The following is a 24,045-nucleotide window of genomic DNA, read 5'->3' as shown; positions in this document are numbered from 1 at the left end:
GATTGATACAACACACGCCGCGTGCACAGCTGGCTTTCTTTTTCCCCAGAATATTTCGCCATCAGAGCTCAGCTCAGCTTTTGGGGGCCCAGCCTGCTCATGTCAGGGACTTGGACTAAGATTCTTTTAATTAAGTAAGCAGTGAGGTTGGTCTTTAGATCCCCGGAAAACAACAAAGATTCATATTGCTGCCTTACACCAATTCCGATCCATCATTTTTACATCTAAAAAAATAGTTTTGGCTACCGTTGGGGGCAGATTACGTCATTGTTCAATTTGCATAATTGGCAATGACGCATGTGCACGTCAAAGGAGTTATAATTATTTGGTCATTAGTTGAATTCAAATGATTTACAGTGCATAACAAAGGTGCTAGACCACCCGTCACTCAAAACAACATTCATTTAAAACAAATACAAAAGTAAGAATTTGGAATTTTTGTTTTTGTATTACGACTTTAAAAAAAATACACATTTTTCTTTCATATTTAAAATATATTCTACAAAAATGACATTATGTTTTCTCATAGTATTACAAGTTTATGGTTGTAAAACTGCTACTTTTTTCTCAATATTTTGACTTTAATCCTTTGACTTTTTTCTCAAATGAATTTTTTTCCAAATATTTCTGCTTTCTTTTTGTAATATTATGACTTAATATAATATTTCCACATTTACACCTTATTAGCATAATATTATACATTTCCCAAAATGTATTTTCCAAAAATTATAATTTTATTTATTTTGGCATTGGGTTATTTCTCATAATTTTATGACTTCATAAAAGAACAGATTTTACTTTCAACATTATTTTTCCTCATTATTACATTTTTCTCATAAAATTTGCACTTTTTCCTCCTTAAAGTAAATTTATTTATTTTTAATACATCAACTTTTTCTTGTTCAATAACTGTTGATTTGACAATTTTGCTGGTTTTTATTCAGGTTGTCTTTTGAACGATATTTTTAGAACGTGCCGAAGCCCCTTTCAATCATAAAAGACCGTCACCCTTTCTTTCACTTTCACTAACAACAAACCATCCTGGTTCTGATGCATGTTCATTTAGAAGGCAGCTCTGTAATAAATGTCTTATTCAATTAAACTATACCTTAATATATGAATTACTCAACAATGTATTATGCGAGAGACCCTTTCCCTTTAACCTCTGCAGTGTCAGCTTTACAGATACCACAGGTGGAGCCATAATTATGGGATACCACCGAGTGACACTGCCTGGTACTGAAGCAATACATTGTGGAAATACAGTACAGTCATCCCCAGCAATACGGAATATCAATGAATATCCAAAGCATATGAAAATGCAAGTGATGGGTAGTGTTCTTGCCATGCGCCACTAGGTGGCAGTAATGACACTAAATATCGACACACAACATAAGGTCATGAAGTCGGCCAAGGCACGACCGACATGATATTGTGAAAAAAGGTTCTCCTATTCTGTGTGGAAGTGGTACATTAATGGCGTCTTAAGTTTAGAAGAAATAGATTGCAGGCTAACTGGTTAGCTCGCTAGCTCACTAGCGAGCTGCCAGTCAGGTCTGGAACCAATTACTTAATGATGGCATGTTTTCAATTATTTTAGAGGCCAAAAAAAACTCAAGCAACATCCCTTTCTTCATCCACAAAGCAGGAGATGGACCTGCTGTCTTTCCCGTATGACGACAGTACGTCATCATCATCATCATCATCATCATCATGATGCAGTGACCGTGAGGTGACCTCCCCCAACACCAATCGGAAGCTTCCGCACTGTGTGGTCCCACCAGCGATTGAGTGGGTCTGTTATGGTGCGTCTCTCAGGGCACACAATGTTCCTCCTCTGCACTGCGACTCCCCACCGCCCCCGCCCCCACCCACAACCACCCTCACACCATCTTTGACAACCCGCTTGACCCCTACTGTAAGCAAATGTGCCGAAAAGGTGCTAGAAAAACATCTGGGGTGGAGAACAAGGAGGTGGTGTTTGGAAGTTAGGTGAAATCCACCAGGCTCCTTTGTCGGGAAAGGGCGGCGCCCTGGTGTGATGGGTACTTGTGCAATACGTAATCATTCAGATGGATGTCTGCAACATAATGAATAGCATCTTTTGTGCTAACTTGTTGCAGAGCCGCTGCGCCGTGGGACAGAAGAAGACGGTGATAAGGAAGTAGGGGGTGCGAAGCAATTGGACACGGCTTCCTTCCTGTTAATAGGACCGCCAGCAGGGGGGGCTGGGCCACCCGCGGGTGCCAGCGTGGGGGAAGCATGTGGAGATGTGCAAGACCAAGGTAAAAACGTCTCGTAAAGCAGAGACGATGTGCACGACTGCCGCCAAGTGGAGTAGACTAGTCGTGCGAGATGCTCGAGGGGTGCAAGACCTGGTTTGGACTTGATGTAAAACTGGTACGGAACCGTTTGCTATATATAAAAGGGTAGCTATGAATACCATAAATAAATCTACAACAGTAAATAACCGAGGGGGCCTCGAATTAGCGCCAGAGCAAAAGAAATGGGCTTGAACAATCGTAACCTGATGATTTTTTTTTAATTGTCTCTGCAAGACAGCCCTGAGAAGTCAGTTTTATCTACCTCTGCATGCGCTTTAAACTGTTAGTTGCATAACTCGGCTGGTCGCACGTGTGTTACACTTACGTAAACCCACCATTTACGATCAACTGAAGGATGAAACTGAATTTTAACGCACCAGTAAATAGTTCATGGTGTTATATTTCTAAAAATTAATTATTTTCATGTAAAACAACCATTTTTTGTGTTGTTTATGTTGTGGCATCATTGTTTGACATCATTGTTTAGACATTTAGGCTAAATATATACGGCTAAATTTGAGTCAAATTGTAAATGGTCTTTTCACAAAAAGCCTTATTTCTATTTATAGCCCAAGGATACCACGAGTACCTTGAAAAATCAGTTCAAATCATCAAAAATGTCCGATACCGAAAGGGAAGGCTTTCGGAAAATGAGTTAATTCCACAACAAAGTGTGGGACGACCAAGGACGATTAGTTGCTAATTACTTCTTCAAGCAACTGAGGTCAAATGGAGTGCACTACTTGACTAAACCAGCAGAGGCGCTATTGATTCGGTCTGTAGTTTAAACTACATCAGTTCTGTCAGACCGCTGTATTTCCATCAAGCCAATCATGGCATTGCAACAGAAGTTCACTAAGAAAGTTCTTAAAGCGTAAAAATAAAAATCCATTGATTATTTTCCCCGTGTATGAAAAGAGCGTATCCGCATGGCGTACTCCGTGGATGTTGTGGGTCAAAAAGCCGCTAGACGGCTTCCAGGGACTGACAAATACCAGCCCGGCAGGAAAGTATTCTGGGAAATTCACACCAGTCTCCGGCCAAAACAGTGGGAATGTTTCCGCTCCGTTGCATCCAAATCATTCTATTGTCCCCTGCCCCTTCGGCAAGTTACAAACATAAACACAACATCATTCATGGTCCTCGTTGATGGTGGTCCGTGTCCTGGTCGCAAAAAAAAAGTGCACCTAATTGTTAATCCTCGCTTTCGGTCCGCTAAGGTTTGGCCGTGGCGGCCGTGCGCTCGGTCAGCAGCGAGGGACGAGGCGACCACAACAAAGACGCAGATGTCTTGGCCGATGACGATCCGGGTCGGTCCAAACCAGAAGTTCAAAGGACGCCAGTCTTAGAGACGTGCAGGTTCGAGCCACAACACCAAGTTATTTTTAGGAACCATTAAGGCTCAGCAAGCCCTTCGTTATGCAACCGATGCTTTTATTCATGTTAGGGGGGGGGGGAAAGACACCAGGAAATACTGTTTTAGATTAGCGTTGCTCGAATTCCAACCTGAACAAACCCACCCTGATGAGACGGTTACATGGGAATGGCTGTGGTCAATACCGGGAATGTTGTGGTTCCCTTTACTGCGTTGCCCAGGTGACAAACATTGGCAGCAACAGGCCCTGGGGGATCCTTAAACTTCCTGTATGACTTGGCTTTGCAATTAGCAGCCCCCCTCCTTCGACCTCCAGACTATTACGGCTAAAAATTGCAACAGAGGTACTGTTTTTGATATCCTCAGCTTCCATTAACAGCCGTTAAGTATTAATTACACGTTGGTTTACAATGAAATACTTGGCTGCTGCAGGGTCTGCCATCATCCTGGAGGGAAGCGTGGATGTATTTTAGAAATAAATCGCAACATCTCAGCTTGTCTCGACAGTATCTCGTATCTATCTAGTACGGGGTGCTCACACTTTTTCAGCATGCGAGCTACTTTTAAAATGACCGAGTCAAAATGATCTACCCACTACAAAAATGCAAAACATCTATTTATTTTCAAATGTATTGAGGATTATTTGTACGTACAATGTATGTTGATGTACCTTACATAACCAAATGAGCCAATATTGCAAAACACACATAATTAACAGTTAACATTTTTTGTAATTACCTCCACATTACTCCCCATTTCCCTTCTTTGGTACTGCGATGGTAGAATGGCATATGAGGCAAACGCACTTCGAAAAAGACATTGTGAAAAAAAAGTCCACCTCCCATTCCGTATGGAAGTGATATGTTTTTGCCTTTTTACTTGGTCCAGCTCCTTCACTCATTTTAGTGACCATAAACTTTAGCGAGGGCTTAAAATCTGACGCAATTCGGCGACTAGCTTAGCACTTTGCATCATTGTTTACGCATGAGCGGTGACCTAAAGGTCAAAATTCAGTTGTCATCTGATTGGTTGTCCTGTATGTCAATCAAGTAACGGGGATGGATGATAGGCTGACATCGTAAGTTCTGCTGCACTTAGAGACGTTGTTTGATTTGATTGGTCGCCCGAAGGGCAACATTCAGTTGTCATCTGAATGGCTGCCCTGTATATCAATCAAGTGACGGCATTGATGCTGGGATGATATTTTTTTAATGTCACGCCGTGATCGACCAGCGATCGACCAGTACCACCTCCGCGATCGACCGGTAGATCGCGATCGACTTAATGAGCACCCCTGATCTCGTATCTACGTATCTTCGTTGTAAACAATCAAGTTGGAGCACGCTCTGCTGGATCGACTGTGTCATGACGCCGGTGCTGAATCAGCCAAAGCATCATTTCCTGCGTCTGAAACACCGAAATAACTAACAAGCGTTGTGTATTTCCTCTGCCCCGCCCCCTCGGTTCAGAAAGCGTTCAAGAGAGCTTGACGAACCTAAAAGAGTTAAAGTACGGAGGACAGCGCTGACAAAATGGCCACTGTGCACACGGAGCTACAAAAACAACCCAATGCCAGGAGTTGGTGATGGAAAGTCAAGCGCTCCTTCAATCACGTGGGATATTTCACCAAATGCTCTGCAAACATTTCACGATGACGGAAAAAAAAAACCATCACGCTTCCAATATACCACCAATATAAAATAAAACCACAACAAACAAAAGTACTTTAAAGTGCATACACGGAGCAGAAGCATGCCGTGATGTAATGTTGGTGATGAGTGTTCAGATTTCCAGTGTTTGTGAATACACCTCGGCCACCTCGGAGTGCGTTGAGTATATCGTGTTGGAATTGAGCACCGCCGTTGACGTGTTAAGGTGGGCAAGAACGTTTCAAAAGAGCGTCAGACCCGGTAGCATCGTTTACCAGACGTTACTTGGAAAACAGACAGCCACATCGTTTTTACGTCCGCTTCCTGCCGTGAACGTCGGTCGGCACCGGTGCATGCATCCCTAATTGGAAGTGTTTTGTCCAAAACCTACCCTTGATGCCGGAATGTAATTTTCAAAAGTGCTTTTAGTAAGCCCTGCTGGGAGCACGTCGTTTGGTGTGTGTGTAGCTTTCATGCTAATGAGCTGTGCTTGGCTCCAAAAAGTGCCACTTTTTACACTCGAACTCGGAGTTTGTCCAACATAATGGATAGCATTGCTATGTAAGCTACAGTGCTAACGTTAGATGCAATTTAATTCATGCCAACTATTTCTCTAGCTGGAGCGTAGAAAACCTTTCTTACCACTTTCAAAATCAGGTTTTAAACATTATTAGAGTCCTCGAGACATGTCATAACACCCCTATAGTCACCCAATATAGCAGACATAAGAGTGAATAAGCCATTTATGACATAAATAAGACCCGTGCATGTTGCTATGTATGTGTTCCAGTGATGAATTTGGGGGGGGGTCTGAGTGGGGAACGGACAATCGAGTGTAGTCGAGGAGTTTTAGCTTGGCATGGGCTGTGGCCGCAACAGAAGTTAGGAAAATTAGGAATTACTGTGCCTGATAATTCAAACCTGCAATAAAAGTCTGTTGTTGTGGCGATCGATCAAGTCTGGCGCTTGCATGTTTCACCAAACAGTACAGTGATTACTGACCCCTGGTGACCAGTGTGGAGTACTACATATCATGAACCTCCTACAACGCGTTGTACGCGCTGTAAATTTATATTGTAGTTCATTTAGCCATCGTTATGCTTGAAAATGCTTCATGTAGGCAAAAACTACAACTGCCTAAAGATGCCTACGATTTGACCAACACTAGGCTGTATTTAAGCACCAAAAACAGCATGACTTCATATATTTTTGATAGAGTGAAGCCGCAAAATGGATTCACTGTACATGTGTGTTGCTGCTGTTGGTGCGTTCGGGTCAGGCAACAAAGTTCTAAAAGGGCGTCGGAATCTGTGAGGACGCTACACAGTCCCGTCGCCTGCCGTCCATGCCGTCCATGCATTTACGCCACTAAACATTTCAACATAATTAAGCGAATTGGTTACGCAGGTTAATGCATTACTTTTTAGAAAGTGCATGATGCGTGATGGGATACCTGCATGAATGAGCTTGTCCTATCACGACTTCAATAAAGGCTTTTCCAAACGTTGTCAAAAAGCCACAGGAACACTGTTTTCCGACGCACTGGCTCTCGGAGTTTTGGATGATGAATGTAGCATACATACGGTATGCTAATCCCTGCTTTCGTGGCCGGGCTTTTATGACAAATTATATGGGCTGGTAATTGCCAAGCTCTTTGTTGACCTTACATGTGGTCATTCCCTGGTACTCTAAATACCGGCAATTTGACTTTTCTCACACAGTGGCGTTCTATCCCAGCCGTAGCGAGGGACCAAACGGAGTAGAGCGAATAAAACGGCTCCAAACACAAAATCCTTGAGGTCAGTTTGGGACATCTCCACACATTCCCCTTTCTTCCTGGCAAGTTCCAGTAATCAGGCAAATTTGGGAAAATAAACAGCACCGGCAGGGTCTCCATAAACACAGCAACAAGTTGGTGATGGACAGAAAACACAATATGCCCAATATTACTGTTTCCAGTCGCGCACAAAGCTGGCTCTGTTTGGGGCAGACAGTTTGTCAGTGTCAAGGCCGCTCGGTGAATCGGACCGCCAGCAGTGGGTCGTCTAACTGCGGCCCCCGACTGGCATCATTAGCGCCCGGATGTCCATTTAAAAGTGCATTTTGCGGCCCCGCGCGACCCGGCGCTTCTCGTCGGCGAGTCGAGTCGACATCACGTTGGCGACGACACATCTGGCTGTCCGGGTGAGCCGGTCACATCCATGAGACAGCGGCAGCAAAGTGCTCTGAGCAACAAAGACGACAACAAAGACCCGAGCACTCTGTCGAGTGGAATGCGTGTTTGTGTTTGGCCTGCCAGAATCCATCAAGCGCCGACGGCCCGATTCCAACAAAGCATCGCCGCCGAATTTACAGACGCTGTGGAGTCCTCCATCAAATATTTACACAGCGCTTCACATTGAAGACAATGGAACATATTCATGTAAACTGGTACTAATGGAACCAATCAGATACCTCGCTGGGACAACTGGGAGTTTATTTGAAACTACGGTGATCTCACAGAGAGCAAAGCTTTCCCCAAATTGTCTTGACAAGCATCAGATGGCCGAGCTCCGCTCTCAATTAGGGAAGAGTTGAACCCCGCCTGTGGCTTAAAGCCAAGTCAAGGTTGGTTTCGGGTGTCGGGTTCGGGGACGCTTTTTTCTTCAGCCTCCACTGGGAGTTGGTACACACTGGAGGCGGTCATCATAGGCTTGAATGTCTTCCTCATTTGGGGCCTAAAATGCTTCTTTTCTGCACCACCGTCTCCAATTATTTATTTGGGATTCTATCGTTTAAATCAGTCACCGACAGGAAATCCGCTCCGTCCTGCTATTTCATCCGGCTTGCGGAACGGTTTGGGAAACAGGGCTGGGTGATGTGGACCAAATATCCAGATATACTGAAGTTGGGTAGAGTATCGATATACGATATATAAATATATATCTCGATATTTTTTCCATAAACTGAATTTAGACAAAAGTCAAAGCCTTTTTGAAATGTAAACAAACTTATAGAAAAATAGCCTATCCCAGCTGTGTTTGGGCGAGAGGCGGGGTACACCCTGGACTGGTGGCCAGCCAATCACAGGGCGCATATAGACAAACAACCATTCACACTCACATTCATACCTATGGACAATTTGGAGTGGCCAATGAAACGCACAAAGAGAACATGCAAACTCCACACACAGATGCCCAAGTGCAGAATCGACCCCAGGTCTTCCCGATCTCCTGACTGTGTGGCCTACATGCTAACCACTCGTCCACCGTGCAGCCCTCTTTTTTAAATAAATATGTAAAATATAATGTTCAATCGTCACGGCTCTAGTCTGAGAACTCTGAGAAAGATTCAGCGTACAACGGACTGGCGCCTTTGCCTGCCAACGATGGTGGTGTAGGTGGTGGTATCACCTTGGAATGAAACAGCGTGTCCAAGTACGACTCGTTTGGATAAGTCACCACTTTGCCAAGGTTTGGAGAGTAAGTACGAGTAGGAATAGCGACGCTATGAGACAAAGGAAGAATGCGTCGATTCGCATTTGCACTGTTGTTGACGAGACTATCAAGGAGGAGGGGGGGAAAAAACTCCCCCACCACACCCGCCTCCTTTAGGTCGCCCACAGCGTGGAGAGGCCTCCCACAGGAGATCTGTTGTCTGAGGCTTCCTCTGGATAATTACAGTCAAAGGGAAACAGATGTGAAGCGCTCTCAGAGACTTGAGATTACACTTCCACGTGATGGACAAGCTCTCTCGGCGAGGGGATTCGGACGCGTCGGCTGGACTGGGATTTTTCCAGACGGAGACGGTGGATGAAAAGCCTTCAGTGGCTGCATGGTGGTCCCACGAGGATAAAGTGATGACTTCTTTAAATGTATGTGTGGTTCCAATGTGGAGGTATGAAGGTACAATAAAGACGCGTGCGTCCGGGTTTTGTGTGCATCCACCGAAGCCTCACATAAAAGGATCTGTGAGGGTTTTTGCTCCTAATTTTACAATATAAAATCCATTGAAATCCGAGGCCTTGTCATGTTTAGCTGGCTAAACCTGTGTGAAATCTAATTGCAGGTCTCCAAAACCTGGCAAGAGAGGCCGATAGATGAACTTAAATAATCCACAAAGTCAACATGGAGACATGCTCACTCGACAATACATTCATGTACATAACAGAAACACAGGTTTTGTCCGTGCACCGGTATGCGGTACTTTTTTTTTCCAGTTGAGAAAACTGTCCGCGTCTGTGGTCGGCGTTCATGCACGCACCTTGCTGGTTGTGTTTGAAACCCAAATAGTGCCAAACCGTGAGCGAATGCAGTCTCGTGATGCTAACTGCTAACTCTCTGTATCCAATCGCTAGCAGTCCCGCCTCCACAAAGAAGTTGAATGAGATGAGGGCTCACTCTCTCCATTATTGCACTCTCGAAGCGATGTGCACAGACGGATGTCCGCTAGCCTGTGGAAGCGTTAGACTCCAGTGTATGTGTGGATATTCATGATATAGTAATTCCTCCTTTTGGGCCAATAATTGGTTGACTGCGGCCTAGAGCCAAAGTAGGAGTCCCTATTTGTAAATCAAATATTGTCATAGTGCATGAAAGACCTGTTTATGATCTTGTAAGTATGCTTTTTAACATTAAATAAACATGAAATAACACCCATAAAATCACATTAACTCTGGTATTATCCAATATAGTAGACATAAAAAGAGCAAATAAGGCATTGCAGACATAAATAAGACTCGTACCTGCTATAGATGTGTTCCATTGTTACGGGAGCTGAGTGGGAACGAACAGGAAGTGACGTCAAGGGTTCGGATTTTGAGAATTGGCTTGGCATGGGTGACGGCCGCAACAGTAGCCCGTGTTGGGGTTTGTTGTGCCTGTTGTGAGATCATTCAAAGCGAACACTACAGTAACGTTACTAGTGACCAATGTAGAATATTACATATCAGCACAATACCTAGTATTTGTATTTTAGTTCATTTAGTCATTTTTATGTTTGAAAATGCTTCATTTAGGCAAAAAAACATCCTATTTGTTGACATAATAGGCCACATTTAACAGGGCTCTACATTAAAAACCAAAAACGACTTGCCCACGGGGAATCCTTAAGGTGAGAACTACTTGCCCCAACTTGCCCCATGTAAAATGAAAAGACTGCCATAATGATATCATGTCATTTTTGTGGCATCACATGAGAATCTGAAATAAAGATGAAATGATGATCATTTCTTGTGGTTGTTTTCCTCCATAGATCATGACGTTGCATGGAAATCTGGATTGTCAAGAGACTTCTAGGCACTTTGCCTTGAGAAATAAAAGTGTGTACTAGTAAAGTGTTTTTAATCCAGAAAAAAATGCTCAATGGTCAAACAATAATTTGCGAAGCAAAGGTGAGAAAAATCCACAGAGAAATGGAAGCGCTAGATTTTGTATCTTGTGCAAAATCAGCACTTGGTATTGGATCTAATGGGTGGTGTTTCATTGTGACCACTTCAAATTGTCACAGCAATGTGATTCACTCACCTGTGCCATCGTTTGATTTGCTAACCGCTAATAAAATACTTGTTTAGGAGGCACTGCTTCATCACTTTTTGCTGGTTTCCTTCACAAGTTGTTGAAGAATTAGACCATGTTGGCAGGGACGCCATGATGGATGTTTTCCTAGTCAAACCATCGCTGATTGGTTGATCGCCAACAAGAACGGGTGTGGGAAAAACGCAGACTGCGGACTATGGGCCGCGGTCTAAATAAACGATTCTGATTGGTCCTTTTCAAGATTTGCAAGGATTGGTTTACAAATTACCAGCGGAATTACGCAGTCCGTGTTTTACCAACACCCAACAAGAACCGCTTTAAAAAAACTCTTGGCAGTATGGCATGCTAAAGTACACTTGCCCGATGGGAATATCACTGATTGGATTTAACTTGCTTTTAACATCTGACTGCTGTGCCCCGCCCCGCTTTTACTCATGTTTTAACTGTGTATTAACAAATTAATGTTGTATTTTGGTGTCTTCTACTCTGTTTACTTGCTTTATTCAACTCCATTCGTCTGTGTCTTTGAGTATTTTGAAAAGCGCTATACAAATCAAATGTATTATTATTATTATTAACTTGCCCCGGGCCATCGGTACATCGTTATTGTCGAGCCCTGATGTCTTTGAATGGGTCTTTTGAATACCTAGTATTTGTATTTTAGTTAATTTAGTCATTTTTATGTTTGAAAATGCTTCATTTAGGCAAAAAAACATCCTATTTGTTGACATAATAGGCCACATTTAACCATAAAAGAGTACGCTTTATTCATTCACGTATTTTTGAAAGAACGTGATCAAGTGAAGCCGCGAAACACGAAGATTACTGTGCTCTCTGTGCAACGTTTGCTGACAACAGGAAAACACAGACGTGGCCCATTGTCAGTAATCTCCACCAGTCGGCACACTTTCTGAAACGTGAATTACGCCGGTATCGGAACCCGATAGCGGATGAGATCTGCCCATGCCAATCCAGTATTGGCTCCTTGAAATCACCCCATGAAAGGGTGACGGAAGGCGTCCCCGTTGGCGTCGCGACACTGCTTGTTGGCAAAATCTTCCCTCTTAATTCCTTGTAGCCAAAGCATCGGAGGCAACAAAGCTAAACTATTCAATTTAGGCTGGTCTAAACAGAGCCAGCAGTTCACCTTGTGGAACTTGTTTGGGAAAACACATTTGTCAGATCAGCTGACACGACTGGATAACAGGAGACAAAAGACATTCCTGGCATCCCCCAACTGACTACCCTGGAAAAAAGGGACATGACAAATAAAAAAAAAAGTGTTGTTCCCTGGAGCTGATAGGGAGGCCGGACAATAAAAAGGGCGTGTTAGGTTTTTTGAGGAGCGACCACACGATCCTTTTCCGGGTACCTGTGAGTCTTTTGTGTTTTAAGATGCGGAGAGATACCGGGATCTCGGTTGGCTTCGGGTGTTGCTGGATCTTTATCACGGAATCAGGATGCAGCAAACAAAAGATGCCCAAACAACAAAGCAGGCTGTGTGCAACTGAACGCTGATCTACTGACCCGCCCAATCTGTTGTTTGCATAGTCAAAATGACAAGAATTGCAATACATTGCGCATACAAGCGTCCGGCAAGTGTTCAAGGCCGCACAAAAACGACAAAGTTCCAAGCCACTAATAATGGCGTTTCTCACCATGAACCCGTGTTATACGGATTTCTAACCCACTGGAGCACATACTTTGTGTGTGTTTACATGCTAAAGGCGACTGAAATATGCTTGGAATTTAATGGAAAGGTACGGAGGAGCCGGAGCATAAGATTCCCATTCTCCTCACAGCAGCGGGACGGCTGGTTGACTGTGGCGGGCTTCTCTGGCAGCCTTAAAAATCACGCTCATGTGTGACTTATCACAACTAGACTCCAAGGCCTGCGTGGAGTGGATCCAGTCAACCTCGCTCGCTACGATAAAGGAGTCTCAATGCTACATGACAAACTTGGAGGGAAGTCAAGCATCCAAAAACATGTGAAAAAAAACAAAGGTCCTCTTTTACAAAAACTTCACTTTTGAATGGTGTTCAGTCCAGCATAGGGTTGTCACAATACCACAATATCAGCAGTCCATAAATACCTAGGAATTTACGAGATTCTCAAAAATAAAAAAGAACAGAACCCACTACTTTACTGAACGCTGTTTCAAAACGTCAAGTACTTAGGAGTACTGTGCTTCCAATCAGAGTATAAATTGCAGTAGTAGCTGCCAAGAGTAAATACATTAGCAGTGGCCTATAGCCTCCCAGTACATAAAAACAAACAATACTGTGCTTGGAAGGAATAACAGTCAACTATTTTACACTCAAAATTATATGGAATATGGAAAGTATGGAAAGCAAAGCAGGTATCGATGTATATTTTGTGTGATGATATCGACATGGAATCGACATATCGATTCTTGCAACAACCCAAGAACAGTAATGTGTGTCACGAGAGCCTATTTGAGCACCAAACGCGAGAAAAATCTATCTCTCCCCCTCACTTGTTTGCTCCGCTTTTGACATAAGAGATTCCAAAATGTCGTTTTTAAAGTTACGGCTTTCCATGATGTCGCAAAAAAAATGCCCGGGGTGGGGAGACTTTGCGACTCGTTGGCCACACTGGGTTAAAAAAATTCGGCGGAGGGGCCGTCTATGTATAAAGTACAGGGGGGAATCAAGCAGAACAACATACTTGCTCACGGTGCAACAAACACACCCACAGCAAGTTAACAATATCTATATTGGATCTACGTATATCAATGATATTGCCCAAGCCTAGTACACACGTACGTGTATACTGTGGGTCGCACTTTTAAGCCCTTTGAGGCTCTTTTGTGATTAAGGGATATATAAATAAACTTACTTGTCTATAAGCCGCAAGTGTCCATGTTGTAACATGGGATATTTACACACAGGGAGACACTGTAAACCTTGCAATCCTACCTCCACTCGGTGTCCTCAGCGTCGCTCGTTAGCTGCAGCGCACAATTGTGCTTCGTGGTGTCACACAGGCGTGGACAAACGTAGCTCATTAGCATTAAAGCTACAGACACACAAAAAGGCGTGTTCCCGATTGGGCTCACGTAGTAAAAATTCCAGCATTTGGGATCTAAAATTGGTGAAAAACAGTAGAATGCGGGACCTTTCATTATTTTATATCAGGCAGCATTACACAAAAATAACTTAAAACTTGTGTCTAAGTAGAGACCACAGGCAAAACATATTTAGGCCCGGCTCTACATTTTCAACATTTTCATTTTACGTTGTGTGTGACCACAGCGGAGCGAACAGAGAAGGAAACGGACCCTGGTAGGAAAACAAACTAACCATACCTCAGACAAGACACTCGACCCAGTCAGAGCTCATCACAATCAGACGGTGTTCGTAGATCCCAATCAAAGGCCACATAATTACAGTGGGCCCGTCACCACAACCAAACCAGTAATGTTCTCTTTCAGGCATTCCACAGATGGGTGTGACTGTTCAATTAAAGTAGCCATGAATGTCCCTGCTTTACACAGCCGACCCTGTAATTACCAGCCCAATCAGCCTCTGTGAACAGGTCGCGGGGATGTGGACTTAAAATACTGGGACAATACCAAAGGCTTTTTTTTTTATGTTTGCTGACAAAGAAAAAAATGTATTTAGCGGCAGAAAATGCAGAAATAAAAACAGAAATGATTTTATACTTGGACAGACAAAAATATATGAATTACATGGTGTCATATGTGCTGTATTTACTGTATATTGCCCTCATTAACAAAAACATAAATTAGTGGTGAGGTCAGTCATTATTGCAAACAGCATCTGTGGTCTGTACTCTTGTCTCCTTACAACAGGGGTGCTCATTAAGTCGATCGCGAGCTACCGGTCGATCACGGAGGTGGTACTGGTCGATCGCTGGTCGATCGCGGCGTGACATTAAAAAAATATCATCCCAGCATCAATGCCATCACTTGATTGACATACAGGGCAGCCATTCAGATGACAACTGAATGTTGCCCTTCGGGCGACCAATCAAATCAAACAACGTCTCTAAGTGCAGCAGAACTTACGATGTCAGCCTATCATCCATCCCCGTTACTTGATTGACATACAGGACAACCAGTCAGATGACAACTGAATTTTAACCTTTAGGTCACCGCTCATGCGTAAACAACGATGCAAAGTGCTAAGCTAGTCGGCGAATTGCGTTAGATTTTAAGCCCTCGCTAAAGTTTATGGTCACTAAAATGAGTGAAGGAGCTGGACCAAGTAAAAAGGCAAAAACTGGACCAAGTAAAAAGGCAAAAACATATCACTTCCATACGGATATGGAATATTATACGGATATTGTGATACGGATATTATCCATGACTGATAAACATTTGGAAGTGTGCTTGAGGCTGGCTATCAGCAGCTACTGTCCGGACTATGCATCCCTGGCTGGTTCAATTCAGTGCAAGTCATCAAAGTAAACTCAGGTAATTACAAAAAATGTTAATAGTTAATTATGTGTGTTTTGCAATATCGGCTCATTTGGTTATGTAAGGTACATCAACATACATTGTACGTACAAATAATCCTCAATACATTTGAAAATAAATAGATGTTTTGTATTTTTGTAGTGGGTAGATCATTTTGACTCGGTCATTTTAAAAGTAGCTCGCATGCTGAAAAAGTGTGAGCACCCCTGCCTTACAAGGTGTATCAAGCATCAGCAAGTGTGTGTGTGTGTGTGTGTGTGTGTGTACTGAACATGGTGGCACAGAGCTAATCATAGCAGAGATTAGACAGACATCAGCAGGAACTGGTACTCGCTGGGCTTCCTTAAGCCGTAAGCGCTGGACAGTACAAGTCAGACAGTCTCCACGTGACCTTACACCAAATAAACGTGGTCTGCAATGGCTTGGGATCGAGATTTTGAAGTTGTGGGGGGGAAAATATACTGGAAATCTGTTTTCATGTCCTCTTTCCGCTGTAATGTAAACATTGATGGGTGGTGACATGTAGCATGGAGCCAGAGCGTGATACAACGGGTGAATCCAGGTCCTGTGTGGTTCTTCAGTATGTTATGTTCTTCATGTATAGGAAAAGAAGTTCATTACTAGCATACCGCAAACCCTTTTGGTCTCTAAAACCACGTTTCCACCGAGGGGCACAGTTCAGTACAGTAATCAGGCCGGCCCTGATCAGGCTTACATTTCCATTACACGGGTGTAGGTGGGACGGCAGCAGCAAAGTCAGAAACATAAATACAGTGGAACCCTGCATATTTACCATTTAGAAAATTTGTGGAATTCTGGTCAAGAAGCCACCCGACAAAGGAAATTTGGGAAAATCTCATTTAGAAACTTAGAAGAAAGAAACTCGACCGATAAATTTAGAGCTTTGGCTTTTGTCAACACCGATCCAGACGCACCACCAATCCATCTCGCGTTCCATCCTTCACTCACTCGTGAATAAGACACCGATGTACTTAAATTCCTCTACTTGGGGCAGGATCGGAGAATTCCGTTTCCAGGCGACTCGGACACGACACAGACTCAGACTGGGAAGGTGCAGATTCTCATCCCAGACGCTTCACATTCGGATATTCGCATCCACCAAACCGGATCCCATCAGTACCCTGGCTGCACCGAGACATTCTGTACATAAAAGTCATGAACGGAATCGGTGACAAAGGGCAGCCCTGGCGGAGTCCAAACCTGCCTGGAAAAAGGTCCGACTTACTGCCGGCAATGTTTCCGACGCTGCTGCACACCGTATTTCTTTAAAAGGCATTTGTTTTTGTTTGGGGTTGTTTTAAAAGAAAACTCTTCTCTGTTGGCCAATCGACAGTCGGCGGTGTTTAGCTCCACCCAAGCAAGCCACTTCTAAAAAGCACGGCTCTTTTGAGGCCACTTAAAAGGTCCCCTAATGTGCAAAAGTGACTCTTTGATGACATGAATGGGTCAAACCTAAGCATCAAACCTAAGAAAGATACTACAGTAAACCTCGGATATATCGGATTCAATTGTTCCCACTGGTTTTGTCCGATATAAGCGAAATCCGTTATATGCGTATACCGGAAAATGTCCGTTTTTGCATATACCGGATATAAATCCGATATATGCGTTAATCGAATTTTATCCGTTATAAAAAGGCACTTCCTTGACTATGTTTCCAATGTGGAACCTGGACTGGGCAATGAAAAGAGACGTAAGGTAATGAGAATTGAACTTTATTGGACTCTGAGCATAACAAATTGTTAATTAAGCTAGGCCCTGTTACGCCCGTCAGGCCTACGTTATTTCCAATAGTGAGGTTAAGATCTCATTCACTGCTGTGCTAGTATTATTGACGTCACTCACTTTTATATTTGTCCTAAATCTGGAGCCAGGAGAAAGACAATAGCCAGTGACATCAACAAGATTAGCATAACGATGCGGCCATCCGATATATGCCAGGGAAATTTCATGGAAATGCATTGGAACGGGACTGGAGATTTTGTCCGAAATAGGCGAAATCCGTTATAAAAAATCCGATATATGCAATGAATTTTTATTGGAAATGCATTACAGAAAAATCGGTTCTTTTTTATCTGTCCGTTGTGAGCGAATTTCCGATATATCCGAGGTTTACTGTATATCATCCCCTCACTTGTTTGCTTCACTCTCACGATATCAGCCCCCCCCTCAATTCGTGTATATTGTAGTTTGACGTTTTTTTTAATTCCGCAAACAGGCTAACCTAGCATTAGGGTGCTGTTAAAGCACGAGTGTAATGTTAGCGCTTTAGCTCACGTAGCTATGCTAGTGGTGCTTGTCTCGATCCTTACCGCTTTGCTGTTGTATCCGATATATGGCCTCTTTTACGTGGAAGGAGTGGGTAAGTGCACACTCTCTTGTCGGAGACTAGCGTGGAGAAACACGGCTATTTAGCATTAAAGCTACAGACATATAAAACGGTGTGTTCTCGCACCAAGGCTACATTCAGACAACTACAGCAGAAGCCTCGACGTCAATAAAAACCAATGATGTCAAGCATCATTTCATCCAGTTGTGCAGGCTACAAATAAGGACAGTAGTAAAGAAAAACACTAGCAAATTAAACAAGCAACCCTGACATGCAAAAGACGGTAAATTAAGCTAATGGCAGGCTGAGCAACAACCCCATCCTTCTGGTTTTATGTGTATTCCCTGTGGGCAGAGGTTAAAAATACAAAAAATTCCTTCCAGTAAATCCCAGAAGACTTCCTTTGTACTTTAATGATGTGCTTTCATCTCCTCCTGAGATACAAAGCACCGGAAAAACACCTCCCTACATTTTTTTTTCCCAGCGTGTGAGGTTGAAAACGCCGTGTTTACCCCCGCATGCGCGGACACGACCCCGTCATGAGAGGAGAACCTGCGAGTTGATAACGTGAGAAAAACAGCAAAAGACAAATAGGGGACGTAAACACAGAAGAATGCCGCCCTGACCGCAAATATTACAAAAAGTGACTTTCCCAGAAGAGCAAACAGACTTTGAAGATCCTTCTGTCTCGGCTTTATGAATGAGTACATCCTTTATGTTGGAACTCAATCAAAATGCCAATTGTTCTTTTCCGTCCTGGCTTTTTATTGCGCTGATGAATGGACGACCTGGTCTGGAAACTGACGGCGGCGCATTCAAACAATAGATCTCAGATAAGATTACCCAAGCTCGATACGGGCCAACTCGCTATCACCGTCACACGGCCCTCCATTGCGCCCATCCACAAGGAGCTGGCTGCGTTTGAAGTATGGCCGCCATAAAAAAAAAAAAAAGACAATGACATGTCCGGACAAACGAGGCTTTCATGGCGTCCAATTAGACACGGCACTCATGCAGGTAGCCTCTGATCTTTGGCAGCCGGCGGACAACTCAATGACTCTCTCCTGACTTCACCCGCCTCCTATTAGGCGCCTAATAAATGGCACAACAATGGCGTCTCGGCTGGCGGGAGCGGCGGCGCTCGTGCTGCTTGTGATCAAATCAAGTGTGTTTCCACCCCCCCCCCCCCTTTCTTCTTCTACTTCTTCTTTAAAGCTGCAACCAATGGCCCATTTGCCGGGCTAACAGACTCCCTCTGGAGCCTGGCAGACAGCGTCTTCACGGGGTCCCGCTCCACTTCCTCTACGTTTGGCTGACTTCACAGCGACTGACTCACAAAAACACAGTCATGCCTCAAAGTGGCTCATCTGAGCTCACTCGAGTCGGGTTTTGATAAATGGCGGCCTGGAGACTACGGCTGCCTGCTGGACGGAACGCGCCGTCGGCTTGACCGGCTGCAGGTTTGCACGCAAGGCAACAGGTGTGGAGCGGTGTAACGCGGCAAAGCGTCCACTAGGGCTGTGCGGTTGTGTAGTTATGTGACGAGAATAACGTCTAAATATAGAAAAGTACACAAAAACAACAGCAGAAATAAAAAATTGACAAGAATAAAGTGACAAAAAGTCCTGATATTATATATATTATATATATATTATATATAGAAATATCAAAGTGGTCCAGGTCATTGTGGGAGGAACTAGCAACACAAGTTAACACGCGTCTTGCCAACAGTCAGGCATACCATAATGCTGGTCGCGACACGGTCCAGGGCTATACGAGTGCTGCCGGCACTGGAGGAGCTGCGGTTCACTGATGGGAAAAATGAAATCCAGCATGTACTTCTGACCTTCTGAAGGATAAACTGGGCCGCAGGGCACTTTTCCAACACGATAAGGAGGCCAAAAACACCTCCGAAATGACAGAGGAAGCCGTGTAGGTGACGGAATGTATGACAAGGTGTCTTAACATCCACCAGCTCCACCAGTGATGTCATCATGGAAGTGGAAAAGGATCCCAGTAACGACCTGTGCCGTATTCTTTATTCCCAAGAGGATTAAGGCCGTGCTAGATTACAACAGTGGTGACACTAGATCAGGGGTCGGGAACCTTTTTGGCTAAGAGAGCCATGAGGACCAGATATTTTAAAATGTGTATCTGTGAGAGCCATATACATTTTGAATGCAATAAAATGTGTGCATTTTTATGTAAGACCAACAGTTTTAGATATAATGGGCTCTAATTACGTAGACCAGGCACACTACCCCACGCCAATGGGGTGTGGTCAGCATACTTTCGTGAGCAGCGCAGTGTCCAATAATAAATCTAATACTTGCTGCCATTAATGCAACTTTTGCTGCTGCATAGTTTTGAACCGTATTCAGTACACGTATTTCATTCTTTTGGCCATCTTCACCAGAAGGCTTGGTTCTGCAGCTTTAGCTATTTGACTAAAGGAGGAAAGTTTATATTTACATGTTGACATCTCAATGACCGAGGTAGACTACCGCATTATAATAATCAAGTTTTGGTGTTTGACCTGGAAAATATCATCAGGAAAGATAGATATAGTTGGCCGTATTGCAGCAGAATATAGATGGACGAATTAAAATGCATAAGAAAGTTGTTGATTTTGAATATTATTTTTAACAGTCATTTCTGTGATGGTTTACTTTAAAATGTTAGCAAAAATGCATTTTTATTGTGGTAAGAAATGCTTGAGAGCCAGATACAGTCATCAAAAGAGCCCTACCTGGCTCCCGAGCCATAGGTTCCCTACCTCTGTACTAGATAGTGACACTCAGGGCTCTACTTAAAAAACAAAAATGGCTTGAAGCACCAGCGATTAGATCCAATACCAAGTGCTGATTTTGCACAAGCTACAAAATCTAGCGCTTACATTTCTCTGTGGATTTTTATCACCTTTGCTTCACAAATTATTGTTTGACCATTGAGCATTTTTTTCTGGATGAAAACACTTTACTAGTACACAAATGTGTCTATTCAATAATGTTTGATTGTGGTTCACAACATATAAATATCATTCATTCATTCATTCATTTTCTACCGCTTTTCCTCACGAGGGTCGCGGGGGCGCTGGAGCCCATCCCAGCTGTCTTCGGGCGAGAGGCGGGGTACACCCTGGACTGGTCGCCAGCCAATCACAGGGCACATATAGACAAACAACCATTCACACTCACATTCATACCTATGGACAATTTGGAGTGGCCAATTAACCTAGCATGTTTTTGGAATGTGGGAGGAAACCGGAGTACCCGGAGAAAACCCACGCATGCACGGGGAGAACATGCAAACTCCACACAGAGATGGCCGAGGGTGGGGATTGAACCCTGGTCTCCTAGCTGTGAGGTCTGCGCGCTAACCACGAGACCGCCGTGCCACCCATACAAATATCACTGCTTACTAAAAATGAGATGATATCATTATGGCAGTCTTTTCATTTTACATGGGGCAAGTTGGGGCAAGTAGTTCTCACCTTAAGGATTCCCCATGGGCAAGTCGTTTTTGGTTTTAATGTAGAGCCCTGGCACGTGATGTACACTTTGACAAAAGACAGCTTGTGGAAATGACATTCGGACTAAGCCCTCCAGCAAGTGTGAGGATCGAGGTGGTCAAGTACGCCGCCAGGAAAATGCACTTGGAGTACGAACAATAAAAGCAGTCGTTATGCAAAGTGGGCCAATTTAGAGCCATATAATGCATCTGGACTATTAACCTGCACGTCCATGTGAGCGGCATGTTAATCAAGTACAGTCCAGAAAGGAGCATAGAAATGTGCCGTCTACGGGGACATTTCACATCCTGCCGACACTGCCGGGTAGGTTTCAACAATTGACTGAATTATCTCTGATTAGAGACATTTTTTGTAATCTTGTCAAATCCAGACGACCGCACACACGCTCTAAAAAGCAGCATACTTTAAATGGGACCGATCATGCTCATTTTATGACCATTGTATTGACTTGTGGACTCTGATAGAGCAGCTAGTACCTGCACATCTTTGAACTCATAATATAACTTATACATATAACTTATTAGCATATCTATGGTAGGTTCACGAAAATCCAAAATATCAAAACCATCTCATCAGCCTTGGATTGTTCCGATGAAAAAAGTTGGAAAAAATCAGCTTCTCATGAGGCTTCCTGCCGTAGCAGATCAACCATCCAACACCTCACACATCCAACAGCACCCCCCCCCCCCCCCGCCCCCGGCAGTCTTAACGCCAACCCACAGACTTGCTTCGGACGTGTCTGGACCCTAAGCAAAACCCCAGCCTTTTCCTGCGACGGTTCCATGTTGTCACAAGACCGAAAACATCAACATGCTGAGTCCGCAGCGAGGCACCGGTCGCCGGGGAAACGCTTGAGCCAGACCCACACACAAACACACACACAAACACACACACACACACACAGAGAGTCAGTCGACAGAACACATCCACCGATATAGCAACAAAGGAGTCATCTAAAAATGAAAAAGCGGCGTCCATAAAAAGTAAATGAAAGGGCGTGTTCACATGAAGGTCCATTTACTGCTTTCCTTGCCGCGTTCCGTGCAGGTGAGAACAACAGCGCAACAAAACAACAGCAGCAAGGCGCCTATAAAGCGGGGAGTTATGGCCACTTTTGGAGGAAATGAGGACCACGATCGGGACGTGGTGTGCGGACGTTAGCCTCAAGTTCTACGATAAAGGTCTTACCTTTCTGGCAGTGGTTGGAGTTCCAGCAGCGGTAGTTGTAGTTGTTGTTGAACATGGTCTTCCTGCACTGTGGGTTGTTCTGCATGATGCCCGGGCACACGTCGCTGCACTCCTTGGACTGCTTGTTTCCGGTGATGAAGTTGTTGAACTCGGCGTCCATGATGAGCGACCAGTCGATGGAGTCCAGGTAGCACAGCTCAGGGTTCTTCTCGATACGGATGGCGCCCCGGGTGATGTTCCGCAGGTTGTACAGGCCGATGTCCTTCAGGCTGGTCATCTCGAAGATGACCAGGGCGTAGTTGTAGAAGAGGTTGCGGCCGCGGATCACCGTGAGGTTGGGGAACAGCGTGCTCAGGCTGTCCAGGCCGGACACTCGGAAGAGGAGCAGGTAGTCGGTGATCATGGTGAGCTTGGGGAAGCTGAGCGAGCGGAAGACTTCCTGGTTGTTGTTCTTGTCGCCGATGAGGAGAATCTGCAAGTAGCCCTCCACCACTGTACAGTTCTCCAAACTCCGGAATTCGCTGATGTCGTTTCCGATGTCGATGCTGGGACCGCAAACTGCAGGTGGGGAGGGAAAAAAACAAGGTTTTTGGGTCACGGCAGCATTAGATAGATAGACTTTCATTATTGTCATTGCACAATAACACAGCAGTGAAATTGCCAACGAAATAATAAATAATAAATAATAAATAATAAATAATAAATAATAAATAATAAATAATAAATAATAAATAATAAATAATAAATAATAAATAATAAATAATAAATTATAAATAATAAATTATAAATTCATTCATTCATTCATTTTCTACCGCTTTTCCTCACGAGGGTCGCGGGGGTGCTGGAGCCTATCCCAGCTGTCTTCGGGCGTAAGGCGGGGTACACCCTAGACTGGTCGCCAGCCAATCCCAGGGCACATATAGACAAACAACCACTCACACTCACATTCATACCTATGGACAATTTGGAGTCGCCAATTAACCTAGCATGTTTTTGGAATGTGGGAGGAAACCGGAGTACCCGGAGAAAACCCACGCATGCACGGGGAGAACATGCAAACTCCACACAAAGATGCCCGAGGGTGGGATTGAACCCTGGTCTCCTAGCTGTGAGGTCTGCGCGCTAACCCCTAGACCACCGTGCCGCCCTAAATTATAAATTATAAATTATAAATTATAAATTATAAATTATAAATTATAAATTATAAATTATAAATTATAAATTATAAATTATAAATTATAAATTATAAATTATAAATTATAAATTATAAATTATAAATTATAATGTGGAGAATAAATAGATGGCATCAAATATGAACAATGTACGATGTAATTTGTACAAATAATTGAAATAATTTAGAATAAACTTGACAAAATCCGATATAACACTCCGGCCTTACTTAAATGTAGATACAAATTGGATATCATGATATGAAATATATCAGAGGCTGCAAACTTACTGAACATACTGAATGTGGATAAAAATCAGATATGAACGTAATATCCGTAAACACATAAGTCTCCGCAAAAAACACACCCACAGAGAATGAGGTAAATCAAAAGCACGAGGGTGGAAAGGGGACCTGAACACACCAGTAAATAAGGAAAACAACTGCCAATAGCTACAAGTGGAGTAATGCAGCGTTCAA

The 24,045-nt window shown here is 43.7% G+C and overlaps 1 protein-coding gene across 1 annotated transcript in view; it reads right to left on the bottom strand.

Annotated features, from left to right (window-relative positions):
- LOC131139161 (insulin-like growth factor 1 receptor) overlaps positions 1-24,045 on the bottom strand; it is a 65,049-nt gene that overhangs the window by 24,820 nt on the left and 16,184 nt on the right. Inside the window, exon 2 of the mRNA XM_058088476.1 lies at positions 22,398-22,955. Coding sequence (XP_057944459.1) covers positions 22,398-22,955 — 558 coding nt within the window. The remainder of the gene's footprint in view (positions 1-22,397; positions 22,956-24,045) is intronic.

This window comes from Doryrhamphus excisus, chromosome 12, assembly GCF_030265055.1.
Source record: "Doryrhamphus excisus isolate RoL2022-K1 chromosome 12, RoL_Dexc_1.0, whole genome shotgun sequence".
NCBI classification, from domain to species: Eukaryota; Metazoa; Chordata; class Actinopteri; order Syngnathiformes; family Syngnathidae; genus Doryrhamphus; species Doryrhamphus excisus.
This window is presented reverse-complemented; position numbering and strand designations above follow the sequence as displayed.